At 42.6% G+C, this 20771-nt stretch overlaps 1 protein-coding gene across 3 annotated transcripts in view; it reads left to right on the top strand.

Annotated features, from left to right (window-relative positions):
* The window catches only part of Tmem241 (transmembrane protein 241), a 96113-nt gene that overhangs the window by 12711 nt on the left and 62631 nt on the right, over window positions 1-20771 (top strand). For all 3 annotated transcript variants that reach the window (XM_051201219.1, XM_051201217.1, XM_051201218.1), the window contains exons 4-5: window positions 5966-6047; window positions 13304-13381. In XM_051201219.1, the coding sequence (XP_051057176.1) occupies window positions 5966-6047; window positions 13304-13381 (160 nt within the window). The remainder of the gene's footprint in view (window positions 1-5965; window positions 6048-13303; window positions 13382-20771) is intronic.

Here is a 20771-nt window from a genome sequence, read left to right as displayed (position 1 = left end):
ACTCCTTAAGCTCCTACCCACAAATCTATAATAAATTTCTGTCTAAATGATCCTTTGTGGTTCATGAGTTTCACTATTTTTTATTTTAATTTTTACGTGTGTGTGTGTGTGTGTGTGTGTGTGTGTGTGTGTGATGGGGGATGTCCTCCTGCATAAATGTTTCTTATTGGTTGATAAATAAGCACTATCCAATAGAGGCAGGAAGATAGGCAGGACTAAGAGACAAGGAGAATTCTGGGAAAGGTAGGCAGAGAGAGCCTGCCGGGGGGATACCATGTAGAGACCAGGAAGATAGGATGTGCCAGATGTTCTCCGGTAAGATAAGGCCATGTAGAAATACATAGATTAGTAGTTATGGGTTAATAATTAAGACAGAGCTAGCCAATATGAAGCCCTAGCCATCGGCCAACAGCTTTATAATTAATATAGCATCTGTGTGTTTATTTGGGGCTGAAGCAGTGGGACCTGGTGGGATATGAGAAAGTGTGTGTGTGTGTGTGTGTGTGTGTGTGTGTGTGTGTGTCTATGGGAGTGTATGGCAGGTACCTTTGAGGCCAGATGAGTGAGTGGGAACTGAACTTCATTCTCAACTCGCTGGCTTCCTTTTATTTATTTTTTTTTCTTAAAAATTTTTTTTACTTGTTTTATCAAGCTATACATTTCCCCCTACTCCCCTTCCCTCTTCCCTTCTCTCATTTCCCCCCCTCCTCCCAATTTACTCAGGAGATCTGGCTTTGTCCCTTTCCTAGGTGGATTCACGTATGTCTCTCTTAAGAGACTTCTTTTTTACCTAGCTTTTCTGGGGTTGTGGCTTGTAGGCTGTTTGTCCTTCACTTTATGCCTAATATCCACTTATGAGTGAGTACATATACTTGTCTTTCTGTGACTGGGTTACCTCACTAAGGGTGGTTTCTTCTAGTTCCATCCATTTGCCTACACATTTCAAGATTTCATTGTTTTTTACTGCTAAGTAGTACTGAATTGTGAAAATGTACTACATTTTCCTTATCTATTCCTTGGTTGAGGGATATCTAGCTTGTTTTCAGGTTCTGGCTATTACAAATAATGTTGCTATGAACATAGTTGAGCAAATATCCTGTGGTGTGAGTGTGCACCCTCTGGATATTTGCCCCAAAGTGGTATTGCTGGATCTTGAGCTAGACTGATTCCCAATTTTCTGAGAAACAGCCATACTAGTCTCCAAAATGGCTGTACAAGTTTGCACTCCCACCATCAATGGAGGAGTGTTCCTCTTTCTCCACATCCTCTCCAGCATAAGCTATCATCAATCTTGGCCATTCTGTCAGGTGTAAGATGGTATCTCAGGGTTGTTTTATTTGCATTTCCCTGATGGCTAAGGATGTTGAGCATTTCCTTCAGTGTTTATTGGCCATTTAAGAATTCTCTTCCTCTGTTGAGAGTTCTCTGTTTAGCTCTGTTTTTAAAATTGGGTTATTGGTCTTTTGATGTCTAGTTTCTTGAGTTCTTTGTAAATTTTAGAGATTAGTCCTCTGTCAGATGGGTTGCTAAAGATCTTTTACCATTCTGTAGGTTGTCTGGCTTTCTTTTATTCTTTGATTTTTCGAGACAAGAACCAGAAAGCTATTTGTGGCTGTCTTAGTCAGTGTTTTATTGCTGTGAAGAGACACCATGACCACAGTAACTCTTATAAAAGAAAGCATTTAATTGGGGCTGGCTTACAGTATCAGAGGTTTAGTCCATTGTCATCATGGCAATAAGCATGGCAGCATGCATGCAGACATAGTGCTGGAGAAGCATCAAAAGTTTCACATCCACATCCGGAGCTGGCATGGGCTTTTGAAACCTCAAAACCCACCCTCAGTGACATACTTTTTCCAAAAAAGCCATATCTATCCCAACAAAGCCATACCTCCTAATCCTTTCAAATAAGCATTCAAATATTATATGAGGCTGTGGGTACCATTCTTAATTCAAACTACCATAATGGACATTGAATTTTCCAGAGCTCTAACTCTCCAAGAAAGGCTCTGTTGTTCTCAAGAACACTATTTCTGTATTGCTTTGTAAGTAGAAAATGCAAACAAAGCATGGTGGTGAATACCTATAACCCTGATGTTTGATAAATAGATGTAGAAGGATCAGGAATTCAAAGCCAGTCTTGGCTAAATAGTAAGTTCAAGGCTAACCTAGGCTACATGAGACCCTGTCTCAAAATAAAAACAAAAGCAAACAAAGCATTTTATATACGTAAACTGAACCTTGAGCACATTGGAGGTTTGTCTAGCCTGTCCTGAATGCTCAAAGCACTTAGAAAATCATCTAGCACAGAGCCCATCTTACACTGTTGGATATTACTGAAATGTGAATAGGACAGGCTATCCAAGACATTGAGACAGATTACCAGGACTCGAGTTATCATTAACACCGTGGACAAAAAGAAAGAGGTGGACTGGGAAGAATTCAAGCCCCAGCACCAGGGACAGGTGGAAGAAGAGGAGGTGTGGAAGAGGAGAACCAGAGCAAAAATGCCAGAGGAAGGAGCCTCTTAGACCTTAGTGGATGACAGGAAGTTGATAGTGGCAGCCACTGTCAGGCTGTCTGGGTGCCAGGCTGGAGGCATAGAAGAAGGTGGAACAGGGTGCATGGTGTCTGTGCTGTAACATCAGAGCTCTTTCATGTCAACTCACTTCCCAGGTGAGAAAGCTTGTCTGCATTGACCCAGCAGGAGTTCTTGCAGGTACTGCCACTGGCAGGAAAATGAACCAGGAAGAGATAAGACTGAGAACTTGGGACAGTGCCTGTTTTGTTTGTTTGCTTGTTTTTTGTTTGTTTGTTTTTTTGTTTTTCAAGATGGGGTTTCTTTGTGTAGCCCTGGCTGTCCTAGCACTTGCTCTGTAGATCAGGCTGACCTGGAACTCACAGTGATCCACCTGCCTCTGCCTCCTCAGTGCTAGGATGAAAGGTGTGCTCCACTACTGCCTGGCTGACAGTGCCATCTTTGTGGGTTCTGGGTCAAGGCCTCCAGTGTTGTTGAATATTATTTCAAGATGTGTTAACATTTGTTTATGCTGTGGAGCATTTGTTTAATGATGCAAAGATTTGTTGCATTTGTTTATCTCTGTGAAGCTGTGTTACTTTCTCTGTATCTAAAACACCTGATTGGTCTAATAAAGAGCTGAATGGCCAATAGCAAGGCAGAAGAAAGGATAGGTGGGACTGGCAGGCAGAGAGAATAAATGGGAGAAAAAAAAAGAAGGAAACAAGGAGTGAGAAAAGAAGGGACAGCCACACAACCAGACACAGAGTAAGAAGTAAAGAAAGAAACAGAAATAGAGAAAGCTAAAAGCCCAGAGGCATAAAGTCAATGGGATAATTTAAGAAAAGCTGGCTGGAAACAAGCCAAGCCAAGACCATGCATTCATAAGAAAGAATAAGCCTCCATGTGTGATTTATTTGGGAGCTAGGTGGCAGGACCCCAAAGAGTCAAACAACCAAGTACACTCCAGGGCCTGAGCCTTACACATTTAAGCATAGTAGAACTGTGACCTGTGGCTTTTACAATAAGAAAGATTTCTATTTGCTGATAAACAGAGCTCAGGGCTGGGGCCTAGAGAAGGATCTGTGATAGGTGTAAGGATAGATTTTATTAGTGGAGGGTGCAAAGAGCATGGGGTCTCTTTAATAGGGATGTGCTCTGTTCACTGAGAGACTAAGCTCAGGATTAGGGCCTGAACAATACTTAGGATACTGGGGGATTCAAGGAGGCTGGATCACAGAATAGCAAAACATCAGCAGGTTGATTGACCACTTTTTACCCTGGCATTCCAGGTGACTAGGCATCATTTATTTCCTTCCGTTGGAGAAAATAGGTTCATGTGATTGACAGTCCTGGTTTATCCAGTGCTTATTCTAAGCTGTACTCCCTACACCTTTCAGTGTCTGTAAGAGGGGGAGAACTTTCCTATGGTTTACTATGTAATGGATTGAGTACTGTATTGAAAGTCGAAAGCAGAGTGGGCATTTGGGAATGCTCTCCCTTTGTCATAAAGTTGAAAAAGTGTTTGGTTAACAATCTTAACTATTGTTAGGTCAGATATTTTTATCATGAGATTGTTGTGTGGATTTTTTTTATTTGTGTGTATACATGTGTATATTCATGTGCACATGTGTACACAGGCCAGAGATTGACTTTGGGTGCCTTCTTCAATCACTGTCTACTTTTAATTTTTTTATTTATTTTATATAACCAAGTCCATTTAAATGAAAACAAACATTTATAGACAATATTTGGGAATTTGGGCGTTGTTCTTTCCAAACTACTTCCTGCTGGTAAGGGGCGCTGTCATGGGGGATTCGAAGAAGATTCAGAAATCCTGGCTGTCTACTTTTAATTTTTGAGACATGTTTTTTACTGAATCTGGAGCCCTCAGATTCAGCCAGGCTGACTATTAAGCTCCAAAGATTCTTTTATCACGCCACTGCTGGGATTACAGGGGTGTATCACCACACCCACATTTTACATGGGTACTGGGGATGTTACCCAGATCCTCATGTTTGTATATCATGTACCTTGCTAACTGAGCCATCTCCCTAGCCCCTACTGTGTGGAATTTTTTTTTTTTTTTTTTTTTTTTTTTTTTTTTTAATGTAGCATGGGGCTGGAAAGATGGCTCAGTGGTTAGGTTCACTGCTACTGGTCCAAACCTCAATTAGATTCCCAGTACCCGAATGTTAGCTCACAGCTCTCTGTAACTCCAGTCTTGGGAGATCTCCTGCCCTCTTCTGGCGTCTGTGGGTTCTACACATATATGCCGACACACAAAAGTCTATACATATACATATACATATACATATACATATACATACATACATACATACATACATACATACATACATACATATTTTTTTAAAGCATGGAAAACATTTAACATAGTGCCTGATTAAACTGTGAGGTCACTGTTCACAGCGAGTCCTAGAGTTTTATAAGTTGGTTGCTGTCAGCATTGCAACTGATACAGTCAGTAAGATTTAGAGGCCATCATGGAGCCTGGGACATTGGTATGCTAGGTTGAGGTCTCATCTTTGATTGACTGCCTGTCCTGCACAGTAATAGGGAAGACTTCTTGTGAGTTTGCAGACACATTGGTGGTGGTTGAATGCTTTGGGTGATTATGTTGTCTATTGCTCAGATAGTTTCAGTTATGTTTATTCATGTGACACTGACTCTGGGACCCTCAAGTAGTAGTGAGGCTTCACTTACAACTCCAGTGAGAGGAAGCAAGTGTATTATATGTTCAATTCTCATCTCTTATTTTTGTTTTTGTTTTTGAGATAGGACCTCATGATATAGTCCTGGCTATCCTGGAACTTGTTGTGTAGACCAGGCTGGCCTTAAACTCACAAAGACCCACCTTCCTCCACCTCTCAAGTGTTAAAGGTGTGAGCCACCACTCCCAGATTATTTATTTATTTTGGGGGAAAACAAGATTCTAGACTCTAGTGAAAACAAGCAAACAAACAAACTGATCCTAGTATGACCAACCTGAGCCATACAAGTGTATCCTAAGGCTACTCCAGAATTCCAGATTAACATTTGAAGAAGCCAGAATACTACCCTGTTAAAGACCCCAGGTTTCTATAAAAACCTTTTTTTCTAGATTTTTGTCCATGTTGTGATTCTGTGAAGCTGTTTGAAACTTTTTATGTGAACAGTCTTTAAAAAATTTATTGGTATACTTGAAAATTACCATCATTGAATAAAATCAGCTGTTTCCTCTCCCTGAGCATGCAACAGTACCATGTTCAGTTTTGGGGGTGCTCCTGGATGCTAAGTAGATGTCTCAGTGAGTAAAGAGCACATCTCACTTAACAGGTCCCCCAAGGATGTATACACAACCTTGGTGGAATGAGTTGAAGCTAGATCCAGCTAGATCTTTTCAAACATGAAGTAGCCAAAGCATTATAATTTCTCCCCTCTTTTCAGATCTAATTTTTTGGCATGGCTTCCTGCTTCAGTGCTGTTCGTGGGTATAATCTATGCAGGGTCCAGAGCTTTGTCCAGACTGGTAAGTATTAGAATGTGTGTGTGTGGTGGGGGAGGGGGGAAGACATGGCAACGGCCATGACGAGGACACATAACCCCTTTGTCCTTTGTGTTCTAATTTGTTGCACCTGGCACCATTTGGGCTTGCAGGTAAAACTAGATGAGAGAATAGGGGAGCTGTGATCAAAATACCCAAGGGAACAACTTAAGGAAACACACTTTGTCTCATTGTTTCAGAATGTCCCAGCCTCTTAGGTTTTGGGCCTGTGGTAAGGTTGAACACCATGACAATGGAGGATGTGGCTGAGCTGTTCACACCATGGCAGTTGGGAAACAGCAAGATAGAACAAAGAGGGCCAGGAATGACTTTCAAAGGCCTGCCCCAAGAACCTACTAGAGGTCTTGCTACCTAAAGTTTCCAGGCTTTGCTAAATTAGTACTGCTACTCAGAGACCAAGCCTGCAGATGTCAGCCCTTCTGAGAGGACACTTAATAGGCAAACCTATCTTTTCCTGCCTAGCCATTGGTCATTCAACTCTTTATTAAGCCAGTAAGAAGGTGCTTTAGTAGAGACACATCTTCACAGTGTACAAGAATATCCTATAACACCCAGTTCCAACTCCTCAGTAGCAGGGAAAGGCTTAGTCTGAACTCTCTGCTTCCAAGGATAATTGCATTCAGGCACAGTGCTGAGGCCTCCATGTCAAAGCTGCTCAGGTGAGGCCTAACTGGGTCAGACTTCACAATTGTTGCTAATGCTTCTCTCTTTGCCCATCTCTACCTTGTGAGACAAGCTGGCCCTCCCATATTTTCTAGTTACCTTCAATTAACAAAAGCAGAAAACATGCTTCATGTTATCTCTGGGATGTGGAGTTCTGGATTGGGAGGCATCTCTGTTTTTCAGAAACCACACATTTGAGGAGCTCAGTCCTGGAGGGGCTGGGCTGATGAATAAGAAAATAGGAAGACAGAATGAACAACTAACTTTACCAGTACCCCAGGAACTAGTCCATTTTGTGCCATACTTGTGTTCCCAGCTGCACTCAGCATCCCCTGGACCATTTTACCAGTGAAAAAATCTTCTATCATACTCCACTACACACACACACACACACACACACACACACACACACACACACACTCCCTCCCTCTCACTACCCCACCCCACCTCAAGGTATCTCACAGATTCAACTATACTAGCTAGGTAGTGAGACCCTGGGATCAGCTTATCGCCACTCCCTCTAGCACTGGGGTTACAGATGTTCACCTTCACACCTGGCTTTTAGTTTACAGATGTGCATCGTCACACCTGGCTCTTAGGTTACAGATGTGCATTTTCATACCTGGCTCTTAAGTTAGACATGTGCACCTTCACACTGGCTTTTAGGTTAGAGGTATGCATGTTCACACCTAGCTTTTAGGTAGCTTCTGGGAATCTGAACTCAACTCATGCATGTGCCATCTCTGCAACACTCCTTTATGTGAATGATAATCACTGGACAAGTGAGGGATGAGGCAAATACTAGTCGTTGATGGAGGAAGAAACAGATGTAAAAACCTGCCTTTAGTCCCCAAATATTGGCAGCTCTAATGGTTTGTTATATTTTGTCTTTTTCAAATTTGTCTCTTTAAGAACTAGTGCATATAGACTTTTTGTTTTTTAGAAAAGCTTTAAAATTTTGTTTTAACTAATTTTTTAAATTTAAATTTGAAACAAGCTTGTTTTATATGTCACTCCCAGTTCCCACAACCTCCTGTCCTCCCCTGTTCCCCCCACCAACCTCCATCCCATTTCCTTTCTCCATCCCAGGAGGGGTGAGGCCTTCCATGGGGAGTCTTCAAAGTTAAAGCTTTAAAATTATTAAATGATTTTTAATGTGCATATTGTTGTTTTACCTGATGTGTGTCTGTGGGGGTGTCAGATTCCCTGGAGCTGGAGTTGCAGGCAAGTGTAAGGTGCCATGTGGGGATTGAACCATGGACCTCTAGAAGAATCAGTGCTCTTAACCACTGAGCCAGCTCTCTAGCCTGGACTTTTCTTTTTTAAAAAACCGTCTTCCTCTGTAGCCCATTCTAGCTTTAACTTACAATTCTTTGTCCTTAGTCAATTGAGCGGTAGCTGTGATTACAAGTGTGTGCCACAAAGCCTGGCCACATAGAACTGTTTTAGTTTGTTAGAAAGTCTAGCCTGGCCACATGGAACTGTTTAGTTTGTTAGAAAGCTCACTCTAGTCTAAGTAACAGGGAAGAGCACTCTCCATGAAAGTAAGTCATAAGATAGACACCCACTTCAGGCCTGCAAGGGAACTGGAGTGACATACCCAGAAAATCCGGTTTGTCTCTTTGTCTTTCACTTATACAACATAACTATCCCAGTGTCACCCCCTTCTCTCTGGTGTCACTAACCTCAGTCTCACCTCACAGTTCCTAAGGAGAGTTGTGTTACAAATTCTAATTAGTCAGATATAGGGGTAAATTCTGACAGATCAGAGAAATGGAGCAGCCAGCCACTAGTTCTTACCTCTACTGAATCCCCAGAACAAAGGGGACAAGATTCTGTTTCCATGAAACCTCAAACTGGTGCTGTCCCTAGGAATCCTCAGACTGAATGCCAAGAACTTCTGTGTCTTCCTGCCCTATATTCCTCTCTCTGCCTAACCATATTACTTCTGTCTCCACCTTCCAAGTTCTGGGATTAAAGGTGTGGCCACCACTCCCTGTCCTCTATGGCTAACTAGCCATACTCTGATCTTCAGGCAAGCTTTATTTGTTATAGCACAAGCAAAATATCACCCCAGAGACTGGTTCCTAATGACTCTATCGAGTCCCAGGCTTCACTTAGATTGGGGTCGCTGCTCAATTCAAATGTTAGAAAAAGCACCCCAACCCCCTATGTCCTTTGGGAGCTGGAGGACAATGAGCAGGAGACATTTGGTATTGTTTTTTAGTGACATAATTCAACCAAACATCTTTTCAGTTCTTTGTTTTTACATTGCTGCATAGCCATTCCTAGGTGGATAAACACCGGGAACTCAGTTTGTGTTGGATGGAAAGCATTCCTCACTATTCTGGTGCCAAACTGTCAGTTAATGAATCTGAAGAACTGGGGGTAAGGGCAGTTAACATCATGGGTGTATTGATATACAAGACCCTTGACTAGCTGTGCTTCAGGAAGACCTTCTTGATCTGACAAAGTCTTGAAGCTCTGTGTTGTACAGCACCTGGGAGCCAAACAAGCTTCGCTGGGCCATGTAGGGAGTTTTCGTGTGTTTCCCACATCACACTGAAGTTGACTGACATGTCGAGGTTAGAAGAGAAGAGAGCATTTGCATGTTCTTTGTTGTCATTGTTATTTGTTTTGAGGAGTGATTTCATCTGACCCAGGCTGTCCTAAAACTGTAGCTGAGGATGACTTTGAACTTGTGATTCTCCTGTCTAGGATGGCAGAGATGCAGTGACGTATCTGGCTTATGCTGTCCTGGGGTTGACACAGGATCTTATGCTCCGTAAGCCCTAAGTACATTGTGGAGTTGAGTTGACTTTTGGTTCACAGCAGGTCTTGGGGGAGTAGAGCATTGACTCACATTCTAGTGTAGTACTTACTAGGCGGGCATTCCACCAACCCAGCTATATCCCCAACCCTGGGAGGGTTATTTCATAGCTATTCAGCATGTAGGCATTTAGATGTACTGTGTTCTTAAAGACATAGATGACATGGTTTCTGACCCTGAGGAAATTAAAGGGGTGTGGCCAAAGAGAGACACATGTCCAGAGGAACAGCTGCTGAGTGTGTGTTGTGAAGATGTGTGAGGCATTCCTGTTGCCAATCTTGATGACTTATGGATTTATGTTGGACTTCCTGTCCTCTTTGCACAGAATGATTCAGGCCTGCCTGTCAGCTTTTCTACAATGGATGAGGTTACAGTGATGGTGGCTCTCATGCCCTGAAAGCAGTCTTTGGACAGTGTAACTCTGATAAGCAATTATTACTTTCATTCTAAATCCTGGCCAAAAGTCTCAGCAAGACAGAATTGCCTCAAAGCCTGAGTGCCAAGGGATTAGGACATATGTTTATTTTGATTTTAAATATGTAAATAGTGGACTGGTGTTGGCTACCTGATTAGAGCACACTGCATATTTTCCTGAGTAGGTAAGACCAAGGTGAGCAGCTAGAGAGACTACAAATGCAGATCGGGTAGCTCAATAGGACTGGATTGGATTCCACCTCTCCTTCCCTTCTCCTTCTTCTTTCCCTCTTTCTCTCTTTCCTTCCCTCCTTCCCTCCTTCCTTTCCCCTTTTTGGTAGCAATGTGTCATGTGGCCCGGGCTGGCATAGAACTCCACTGTAGCGGAGGATTGACCGTCCCTACCTCCCCAGTGCTGCAAGTACAGGCATGTTTCATACCTGGTCTTGGGTTGGTTTTTGTGTTTTGCCCATATCTTTGAACTTGGTCCTTCTAATTGTTTGTCAATGTTCCTGGCTTCTGTAAGCATAGTTGTCACTCAGCATGTCATAAGTGGACAGGCGATGGAAATAGACTGGAGAAAAACATGGTTAATTAAACCCATAGGGAGCAAGTTCCTTACTGAGCAGAATAGAATCCCCTTTCATTGTTTGTCGCCACACAAAGGAATTTGTACCCACAAAGGTTAATCATGTAAGTGTCATATAGAATGGAGGCTGCCTTAGCATGTTTCATAGCCCAGTAGAGATGGGCCTCATGCCTCTTCCTTCTTCACTTCCTCCCCCTTTCCCACCCTTCTTTCTTTGGTGCTGAAGACTGAACCCATGACTTTGCACATGCTAAGCAAGCACTCTACCTGTAAGCTCTATACCCAATTCTTTCTTTAAAAAAATAGTAATTTTATTAAATCCTTAAGAGTTTCATAAATGTATACAAAGTATTTAGACCATGTTTACTCCTCCAACTCCTCCTAGAACCAGAGTCCAAGCCTCTTCAGCTTCATGTCTTTTTAAATTTAATTTTACTTTTTTTTTTTTTTTTTTAATTCACCAAGGGGTTGGAGAGTTAGCTCAGTTGTTAAGCATACTGGCTGCTCTTGCAGAGCTCATAGGTGTGATTTCCCGCATTCACATGATGTCTTATAGCTAGCTATAATGCTACTTCCTGGGGGATCTGATGCCCTGTTGTGACCTTCTCATGGTACATAGACACACATGTAGGCAAAATATCTATACATGTAAAATGAAAAAAAAAAAAAAGACCTTCTAAGTCATTTAATTAGTGCTGCTCATGTACTCATGGGTGTTGGCTATTCATGAGGTTGTGGTCAGTCCCCCAGAGCCCATATCCTACTAGAAGCCATCTGCTCTCACTAGCACCTTAGCTACAGGTGAGCCACTTCTGCCTCCACACTGCAGTGTTGGCTGTCTTATCTTGTGTAGTCAGCTGCAGCTGCTGTGGGGTCATGAGTGCAGTGGTCCTGTCATGTTCAGAAGATGCCCTCTTGATCCAGTCTTCACTGGCCTCTGACTCTTTCTTCAGTGATGGTGCCCAAGTTTTGTGCAGAGGAGACATGAGGGAAGTCCCATGTGTAGCTGAGCCCTCCATAGACATTTGTTCTCTGCAGGGACCAGGCACACACTTGTCCACAGATATATATGCAGGGAAAACATCCACAAATGTTAAGTATAATTTGTAAAAAAGGAAAATGCAGATATTAACTACTGGTAACACCACTTCATTTCCATCAGGGTTACTGTGATCAGACCACAAGTGCTGGTAAGGACGTGTTGAAATGTATGTGCTTTGGCGGTACTGTCAAAAACCAGAAATGAATAGTATGGCTGCTGTGGAAAACAGTGTGGTATCCATAAAACGAACAAACAAATAAACAAATTTCCAGGTATAGTGGCTCATACCTGTAAATTCTAACATTTAGGAGTCTGAGGCAGGAGGATTGCCAAGAATTTAAGGTCATTCTGGGACACATAGTGAATTACGAGCTAGCTTGGGCTATAGTGTTAAGATACAGTCTTGAAAAACAAGCATCTCAAGGTTGCTTTCTGCAGAGAGGGCCTGCCTAAGTGCAGTTATTTTGTATAATACATTAAGGATGTATCTGCATATTTAAAACTCACCCAAAGAGAAGAAACAGGACTGCCATTGTTTTACAGAAATTAAGAAGCTAACCCAGGGAGCCAGTGAGATGACTCAGCAGGTAAACATGCGTGTTTGATAAGGCTGAGAACCTAAGTTCAATCCCTGCGATCCACTTGGTAGAAAAAGAGAATTGATGCCTCCAAGCTGTCCCTTGACTTCTACATGCATACCATGTGCCCACACTCACCTACTCCCTATATGCACAGAAATAACTAAGATGTAATAATAGTAATAAAAAAAGAAGCTAGTCTAGGGTTATGTATACCTGTGTAGATTGACCAAAGGCCATGCATGTGTGCAGGATCAGTGTTTTCTGTGGGACATTTTTCTATATTTGAAGGCCCTAGAACCTTTAGAAAGTGGATCTTTTGCTAAAGGAAATGGTCAGTAGGGTGGGCCTTAAAGAGTTAGTAAGCTGGTTCCACTTTCTTGACTGTGGTCTGAATGAGAACGGTCCCTATAGGCTTGTATGTTTGAATGATTCGTCTCCATCTGGTGTAACTGTTTGGGAAGGACTAAGAGGTGTGGCCTTGTTGGAGGAAGTGTGTCATTGGGGTGGGTGGGCTTTGGGGTTTCAAAAGCCATTCCTAGTTAGCTCGCTTTGCCTCACGGTTGTTGCCTCAATATGTGAGACAAAACTTTCCTGAGCTGCTGTGTGCTGGGGACAGGCTCTCCATAGTGTGTCCACCATGCTCATGGGATTTGTGCCCTGCAACTGGCATGGTGCCTGATACACAGGAGGTGCTTACGACTGTGGGTGAAAAACCTGTAGGAGAGAAGCCTGGACATACACCCCACCAAAATTAACACTTCAAGGGCTAGAGAGACAGCTCAATGGTTACGAGCACTTGCTGCTCTGGCAGGACCCAGGTTCAGTTCTTAGCACCCACGTAGTGTCTTCCAGTGAATCTGATGCCCTCTTCTGGCCTCCATCGGCATTGCATGCACATGGTACACAAGCACATGGAGAAAGTACTCATAGAGAATAAATAAGAAAACCTTGGAGGAAAAATGAAGAACACTTCAGCAAAAAAAGTCTTTGCTCCAGAGACTAAATATTGCATGCTCCCATACATCCTGTTTTTAAACAAAAGTCAAGTAGCTGAAAGATGGGAGAAGGTATTTTCATGCTTGTTATTTTGTTTGCTTTCAGGCTGTTCCTGTGTTTTTCATTCTGCATAATGTAGCTGAAGTTCTCATCTGCGTGTACCAGAAATGTGTCTGGAAAGAGGTAAATGATCAAGCAAGATGCTAGTTTCACAGCCCTTCCTTTAAGTGTCAGAGACCTGCTTTTCACTCAATAGCCTGACATACATATGGCTGTGATAAAACGCCAAAAACAGCTGGAGGAGGAGAAGGCTTATTTCACTCACATTACATTTAACAGTTCATCTCAAAATTAGTGAGGGCAGAAATCTGGAGGTAGGAGCTGATGCAGAGACCATGGTGTGGTCCTGCTCATTGGCTTGCCTCCCTGGCTTGCTCAGCCTGCTTTCATATAGAACCCAGAACCTCCAGCCCAGGAATGGTTCCACACACAGTGGACTGGACCTTTCCCCATCAGTCACTAATTAGGAAAATGCCTTATGGACTTGCTTGCAGCCTGATCTTTTGGAGGCCTTTGTCAACTGATGTTTTCTCTTTTCGGATGACTAGCTTGGGTTGTTGACATAAAATCAGCCAGCACACAGCCCAAATGTATGGGGTCCTTTTCTCTGATCAGTTCTAGTCAGACTGCCTGGCAGTGGTCACTGGCTCCGGGGACCCAGCTCACTTGATGATGTGACATACAACTGGACTCCTGGCGAGGGAAGAACCAGACCCTAAGAGGAATTTTCTGTGGGAGAGCATTCCTACTCGTAGCCAGTTTCAACAGCACAGGGAGCCCACAGCTGAGTTTCATACGGGGTGTTGGGCCTTTGCTCACTCTGGGGAGATAGGCTTTTCTTTCCAGTGCTGATCCTGTCTGACACTATTACTATCACCCAAGACCTTGAGTGAGTGGAGCTACAGTTATGGATGCCTCATGGAGCATCTTTCCAGATGATGAGATACGGGACCTGATTCTCTTGAGCCCCAGGCTTTTCCCCTCATAACCTGGCCTCTTCCTCAGTCTTCACCTGCTTTTTCATGGCTTGCTAGGGCAGTGTGTCAGGACCTTCTGTCCTCATGCCCACAGACACCTCTGACCCCAGCTCCCTTGTGTCCACTCCAACTTTGCTGTCTCCCCTGAGCTTAGAGCCCCAGCAGAGCCTCTGGCCTTCTGTCCTCTGAGAGGCCCCAAAGCATCTGAAGTACAAAGCCATCAGCCGTTTCCCCAGACCTGACCCTCACTTGGGGATCATCTGAGTCAGAATTTAAGGGCCTCTGTCTTCCACACATTCCTGTTCCCTCTGCACTCCCCTGCCGTGGCCACTCACAGGTCTTTGTTGCTGTCTCAGGGTCGCTGGCTGAGGACTAATGAATGAGTTCAATGTGCATGTTCTCAAGACAGCCAGGTAGGACCAGTTTCAGTTTTTCTGAGGCTGTCCCAGAGCAGAGTGAGGGAGTGACCAGATCTCTGCGCTTTCAGCTTTCCTCCTTGGGCTCAGAGGGGGACACCTCTCTGACGTTTTACCACACATCACTGTGTTATCCTTATCTCCTCAGTTCTCCCACAAGTCTCCCCCCACCACCAGCACTCCATTTTAACGACCTAGAATTGAAGCTCTTATAGTCAGATGCACTTTGGTGTGACTTTCTTTGAATACATAGAATAAGGTGAAACTTTATGTGATATCTTTTTGTTGTTGCTGATACAGCTTTTCGCTATGTAACATAAGTTGGCTTCAGATACTCCCACCTCAACCTCTAGAGTTATAGAAATATAGAATATAGAACTGTAAAATGGAGTTACCAGTCCCTTCTCGTGTGTGTGTGTGTGTGTGTGTGTGTGTGTTGTTGTTGTTGTTGTTGTTGTTGTGTTTGATGACAGGGCATTCTTTTCTCTGCATTTCTAGCTGGCTTCTTTTGACTGCCCCCCACCGCCCCAGTCAGAGCCACATGAGGAACCTCTTTTTAACTCCAGGAGTAAGCCCCAGGGCTTCTGGTTAGTTACTTTCTTCTTTGAGATTCAAGTTCAGCTGCTCAGCTTTTGGGGGCCTGACTCACACCACCTACATTTTTAGCCACGAGTTTAGAAATGAAGGCCTGCACTTCCACAGAGTTCTGCTTCCCTGTTGGTTAGGCAGACTCTACAGATGAGGGCAAGTAAGTGAGGGAGTAACCTCAGGGTTTTTCTGTCTACCAGGAGACCCTTCTTTACTTGCAAATTAGGATCAGGCTTCTGGCTGAAATGATTAATAACAGTAGCTAATGAACATTCACAAAGTATTTAGAATCTTCAAGTCTATTTCATTAGACACACAAACCAACAAACCATCTCTTTCTTCCCCCCTGAGATAGGGTGTCATATAGCACAGGCTGCTTCTAATCTAACTCGGCAAGGGGCTGAGGATAGCCTTGAAACCTTGGGTATGTGCTACTACACCTAGCTAGCATCCATTCTTGTCAGAGTAAACTGGGAAGCAAGCGGGTGAAAATTTCAGTCACTTAAAAACCTTTGGCTGGGGACATAGCTCAGCTGGTAGTGTCCTTACTGAGCATGTGTGAAGCCCTGGGTGTGGTGGCATGTGTTTATAATCCCAGCACTTCTCAGGTGGATGAGAAGTTTAAGGTCATGCTTGAGACCCTATGTCAAACAAAACCCAAATCTTTACACAGTGAGAGTTGCAAAATATAAACAGCTTTAGAAAATGCAAAAAAAAAAAAAAAAAACAAAAAAACAAAAAAAAAAAAAAACAACAAAAAAAAAAAACGAGGAAAACCCTGCATTTTTATATAATATAATTTTTTTATTTAATTTTATATAACAAAGTCCAATTAAATGAAAACAAACATTTATACACAATATTTGGGAATTTGGGCGTCGTTCTTTCCAAACTACTTCCTGCTGGTAAGGGGCGCTGTCTTGGGGGATTCAAAGAAGATTCAGATATCCTAGCTGTAGCTGTAGTCTGTAGGGCTGTTTTGTCCAGCTGTTTGGAATGTAGGATCAGCTTGTACTCTGTTTCAGGTAGTCTGGTGTGATCAAACCACATTAGTCTGGAAGGAATCCACATCTTTGGAAACAAAAATAGAAATCCTTTTCCCCAGTAACTTATTCTTCAACTTAAATTTTGGAGTCAAAGCTTTTTTTTTTTTTTTAATTTATTATTTTACATGTCGATCCCAGTTACCTCTCCCTCCCTCCCTCGCTCCCCTCCAGCCCTCCCTCTCTCCTTCCTTCCCTTTTACCCTCTCTGCCCTCTCACATGCACTCTAAACACCCTCCCCTCCCAACCCCCCACCACAATACCATATGTAGGGGAATGCCATCCAGTTGGGGTCATGTAGATCTGACAGGTCCTGTGAAGTAGGGACTAGGGCTTCTCTCCTATCTCTAGAATAAGGCAGTTATCCCTCCATGGGGGATATGTTTGCAAAGTCCTTCTGTGCACCAGGGGATACATCCTGGCTCCACTGTCTGAGGTCTCTTAGACTGTTCAGACCTTCTGGCTGAGACCCATATTCAGGGGGGTCCGAGTCAGTCCCCTGCTGGCTTCCCAGCTATCAGTCTAGTGGCCCTTAGCTCCTCCTTGTTCAGGTAAGCTGTCTCTATGTACTTCTACCGCATGGTCTTGTCCTCTCGATCTGCTTCTGGGTTCTAGTTCGACTCAGTGTTTATGTATGGGTGTTTGCTCCTATTTTCAACAGGCATTAGTTGAGGGCTCCATGGAGAAGTTAGTTGTTGATCTCACTCTCCAGGAAGGGCATTTATGATAGCCTTTCCACGAAAGCTCAGATTGTTAGTTGGGAGCAGTCTTGTAGTTCTCTAGACCTTTCTTTGTGTTCAATTTTATCTTCAAACCAATATTGGCTCCCTCTTTTATGTTCTCTCTCTCTGTCTCTGTCTCTGTCTCTCTCTCTCTCTTTCCTATTTTCCATTCCTAACCAGGCTCAATCCTCCTGGTCGCACATGCCTTCCTCTCCTCCCCCTCATTTTCTCCTACTTCTCTCTCCATTCGCTGTCCTCCCCCACTTTACCTGAGCTCTGGGGGACTTGTCCCTTCCCAGTTCTGTGAGGGACTTTATATGAATCTCTTAGAATACAACTTGTATCCTATTTCCTCTGGTGATGTGAATTATAGGCTGGTGATCATTTGATCTAGTTCTAAAATCCATATATGAGTGAGTACATACTGTGTTTCTCTTTTTGTGACTGGGTTACCTCATTCAGGATGGTTTCTTCAAGTGCCATCCACTTGCCTGCGAATTTCAAGATACCATTATTTTTTTCTGCAGAGTAGTATTCCATTGTGTAGATATGCCACATCTTCATTAACCATTCTTCAATTGAGGGGCATCTAGGTTGTTTCCAGGTTCTTGCTATTACAAATAGTGCTGCTATGAACATAGTTGAACAGATGTCTTTGTTGCATGGATGTGAATCCTTTGGGTATATGCCTAAGAGGGGAATTGTCGGGTCCTGTGGTAACCTAATTCCCATTTTCCTGAGGAACCGCCATACTGATCTCCAAAATGGCTGTATGAGTTTGCACTCCCACCAGCAGTGGAGGAGTGTTCCACTTTCTCCACATCCTCTCCAACATAAGTCATCACTGGTGTTTCTAATTTTAGCCATTCTGGCAGGGGTAAGATGGTATCTCAAAGTTGTTTTGATTTGCATTTCCCTGATAGCTAAGGATGTGGAGCATTTTCTTAAGTGTCTTTCAGCCTTTTTGATTTCCTCCATTGAGAATTCTTTCTTCAGTTCTGTACCCCATTTTTTAATAGGGTTATTTGGTGTTTTGTTGACTAGTTTCTTGAGTTCTTTGTATATTTTGGAGATCAGCCCTTTGTCAGATATAGGATTAGTGAAAATTTTTTCCCAGTTAGTGGGCTGCCGTTTGGTCTTGTCAACTGTGTCCTTTGCCTTACAGAAGCTTCTAAGTTTGAAGAGGTCCCATTTATTAATTGTTTCTTTCAGTGTCTGTGCCTCTGGAGTTATGTTCAAGAAGTGGTCTCCTATACCAATTTGTTCAAGGGTACCTCCTACTTTCTCTTCTAAGAGGTTCAATGTGGCTGGATTGAAGTTGAGGTCTTTGATCCATTTGGACTTGAGTTTTGTGCATGGTGACAGACATGGGTCTATCTGCAGTCTTCTACACACCCTCATCCAATTGTGCCAGCACCATTTGTTGAAGATGCTGTCTTTGCCCCATTGTATAATTTTAGCTGTTTTGTCGAAAATCAGGCGTTCATAGGTGCGTGGATTAATATCAGGATTTTCAATTCGATTCCATTGGTCTACCTGTCTATTTTTATGCCAATACCAGGCTGTTTTCAGAACTATAGCTCTGTAGTAGAGCTTAAAGTCAGGGATGGTATTGCCTCCTGAAGTTCTTTTATTGTATAGGGTTGTTTTGGCTATCCTGGGTCTTTTGTTTTTCCATATAAAGTTGATTATTATCCTTTCAAGGTTGGTGAAGAATTGTGGTGGGATTTTAATGGGGATTGCATTGAATCTGTAGATTGCTTTTGGTAAGATTGCCATTTTTACTATGTTTATCCTACCTAACCAAGAGCATGGGAGATCTTTCCATTTTCTGGTATCTTCTTTAATTTCTTTCTTTAGAGTCACAAAGTTCTTATTATATAGGTCTTTTACTTGTTTGGTAAGTGTTACACCAAGATACTTTATGTTGCTTGTGGCTATTGTAAAGGGTGATGTTTCTCTGATTTCTTTCTCTGTCTCTTTGTCTTCTGAAAAAAGTAGGGCTACTGATTTTTTTGAGTTTATCTTGTATCCTGCTAGTTTGCTGAAGGTGTTTATCAGCTGTAGGAGTTCCCTGGTAGAGTTTATTGGGTCGCTTATGTAAACTATCATATCATCTGCAAATAGAGACAGTTTGACTTCTTCCTTTCCAATTTGGATGCCCTTGATCTCCTTTTGTTGTCTTATAGCATTAGCTAGAACTTCTAGTACGATATTGAAGAGATATGGAGAGAGAGGACAGCCTTGTCTTGTTCCTGATTTTAGAGGAATTGGCTTAAGTTTCTCTCCATTCAGTTTGATGTTGGCAGTTGGTTTGCTGTATATTGCTCTTATTATGTTTAGATATGTTCCTGTTATCCCTGACCTCTCTAATACCTTTATCAAGAAAGGGTGATGAATTTTGTCAAAGGCTTTTTCCGCATCTAGGGAGATAATCCTATGGTTTTTCTTTTTCTGTTTGTTTATATGGTGGATCACGTTGATAGATTTTCGTATGTTAAACCATCCCTGCAATCCGGGTATGAAGCCTACTTGATCATGGTGGATGATTTCTCTGATGTATTCTTGAATTCGGTTTGCCAGTATTTTATTGAGTATTTTTGCATCGATGTTCATCAGGGATATTGGTTTGTAGTTTTCTTTCTTAGTTGTGTCTTTGTGAGGTTTGGGTACCAAAGTTATTGTGGCCTCATAAAAAGAGTTTGGCAATAAACCTTCTGTTTCTATCTTGTGGAACAGTTTGAGGAGTAGTGGTATTAGTTCTTCCTTGAATGTCTGGTAGAATTCTGCACTGAATCCATCTGGCCCTGGACTTTTTTTCGTTGGAAGGCTTTCGATGACTGCTTCTATTTCATTTCGGGTTATAGGTCTATTTAAGTTGTTTGTCTGTTCTTGATTTAATTTTGGTAAGTGATAGTTATCCAGAAACTTGTCCATTTCCTTTGAATTTTCAATTTTTGTGGAATACAGATTTTCAAAGTATGACCTGAAAATTGTCTGGATTTCCTCTGTGTCTGTTGTTATGTTCCCCATTTCGTTTCTGATTTTGTTAATTTGCATGTTCTGTCTCTGCTTTTTCGTTAATTTGGATAAAGGTTTGTCTATCTTGTTGATTTTCTCAAAAAACCAACTCTTTGTTGCATTGATTTTTTGTATTGTTTTCCTGGTTTGTATTTTGTTGATTTCAGCCCTCAAGTTGATTATTTCCTGGCGTCTACTCCTGCGTAACCCTGCATTTTTTACAGACATTTTCATTTAACAAATCTCAGATATCCTACTGCTATTGTTGTTTCTTATTGGACGAAGCATGTTTGGCGAGTTCCTGTTTGCTCACATGTAGCTTCCCCCCACCCAGTTTATTGTTAAAATCTTCCCTGAGATGAAGATTTCTGGGTTTCTGTTTGTGTTGTGTTGATTTTTTTTTTTTTTTAAATTCAGGGCCTCATTTTATAGCCCTGGCTAGTCTGAAACTCACTATGTAGACCAATGCTGGGCTTGGACCACAGATATTCTTGCTTCTGCCTCCATAGTTCTAGGACTCCAGGTCTGTACAACACCTCTGGTACCTTTGAGACAAGGTCTTGGTCTGTAGCTCAGATTACCCTGGAACCTGAAATTCTGCCTCTGCCACCTCCTTGATTTGGGGTATGTCCTTCCCGTGAAGAACACAGTTGCTCCCTCCCTCACGCTCTGCCAGATGTTACAGTGAGGGCTAGTGAGGTGGCTCACACCGAGTGTGATTCCTGGAACCCACGTGGTGGCAGAA

This window comes from Phodopus roborovskii, unplaced genomic scaffold (assembly GCF_943737965.1).
Source record: "Phodopus roborovskii unplaced genomic scaffold, PHOROB, whole genome shotgun sequence".
Classification (NCBI taxonomy): Eukaryota; Metazoa; Chordata; class Mammalia; order Rodentia; family Cricetidae; genus Phodopus; species Phodopus roborovskii.
This window is presented reverse-complemented; position numbering and strand designations above follow the sequence as displayed.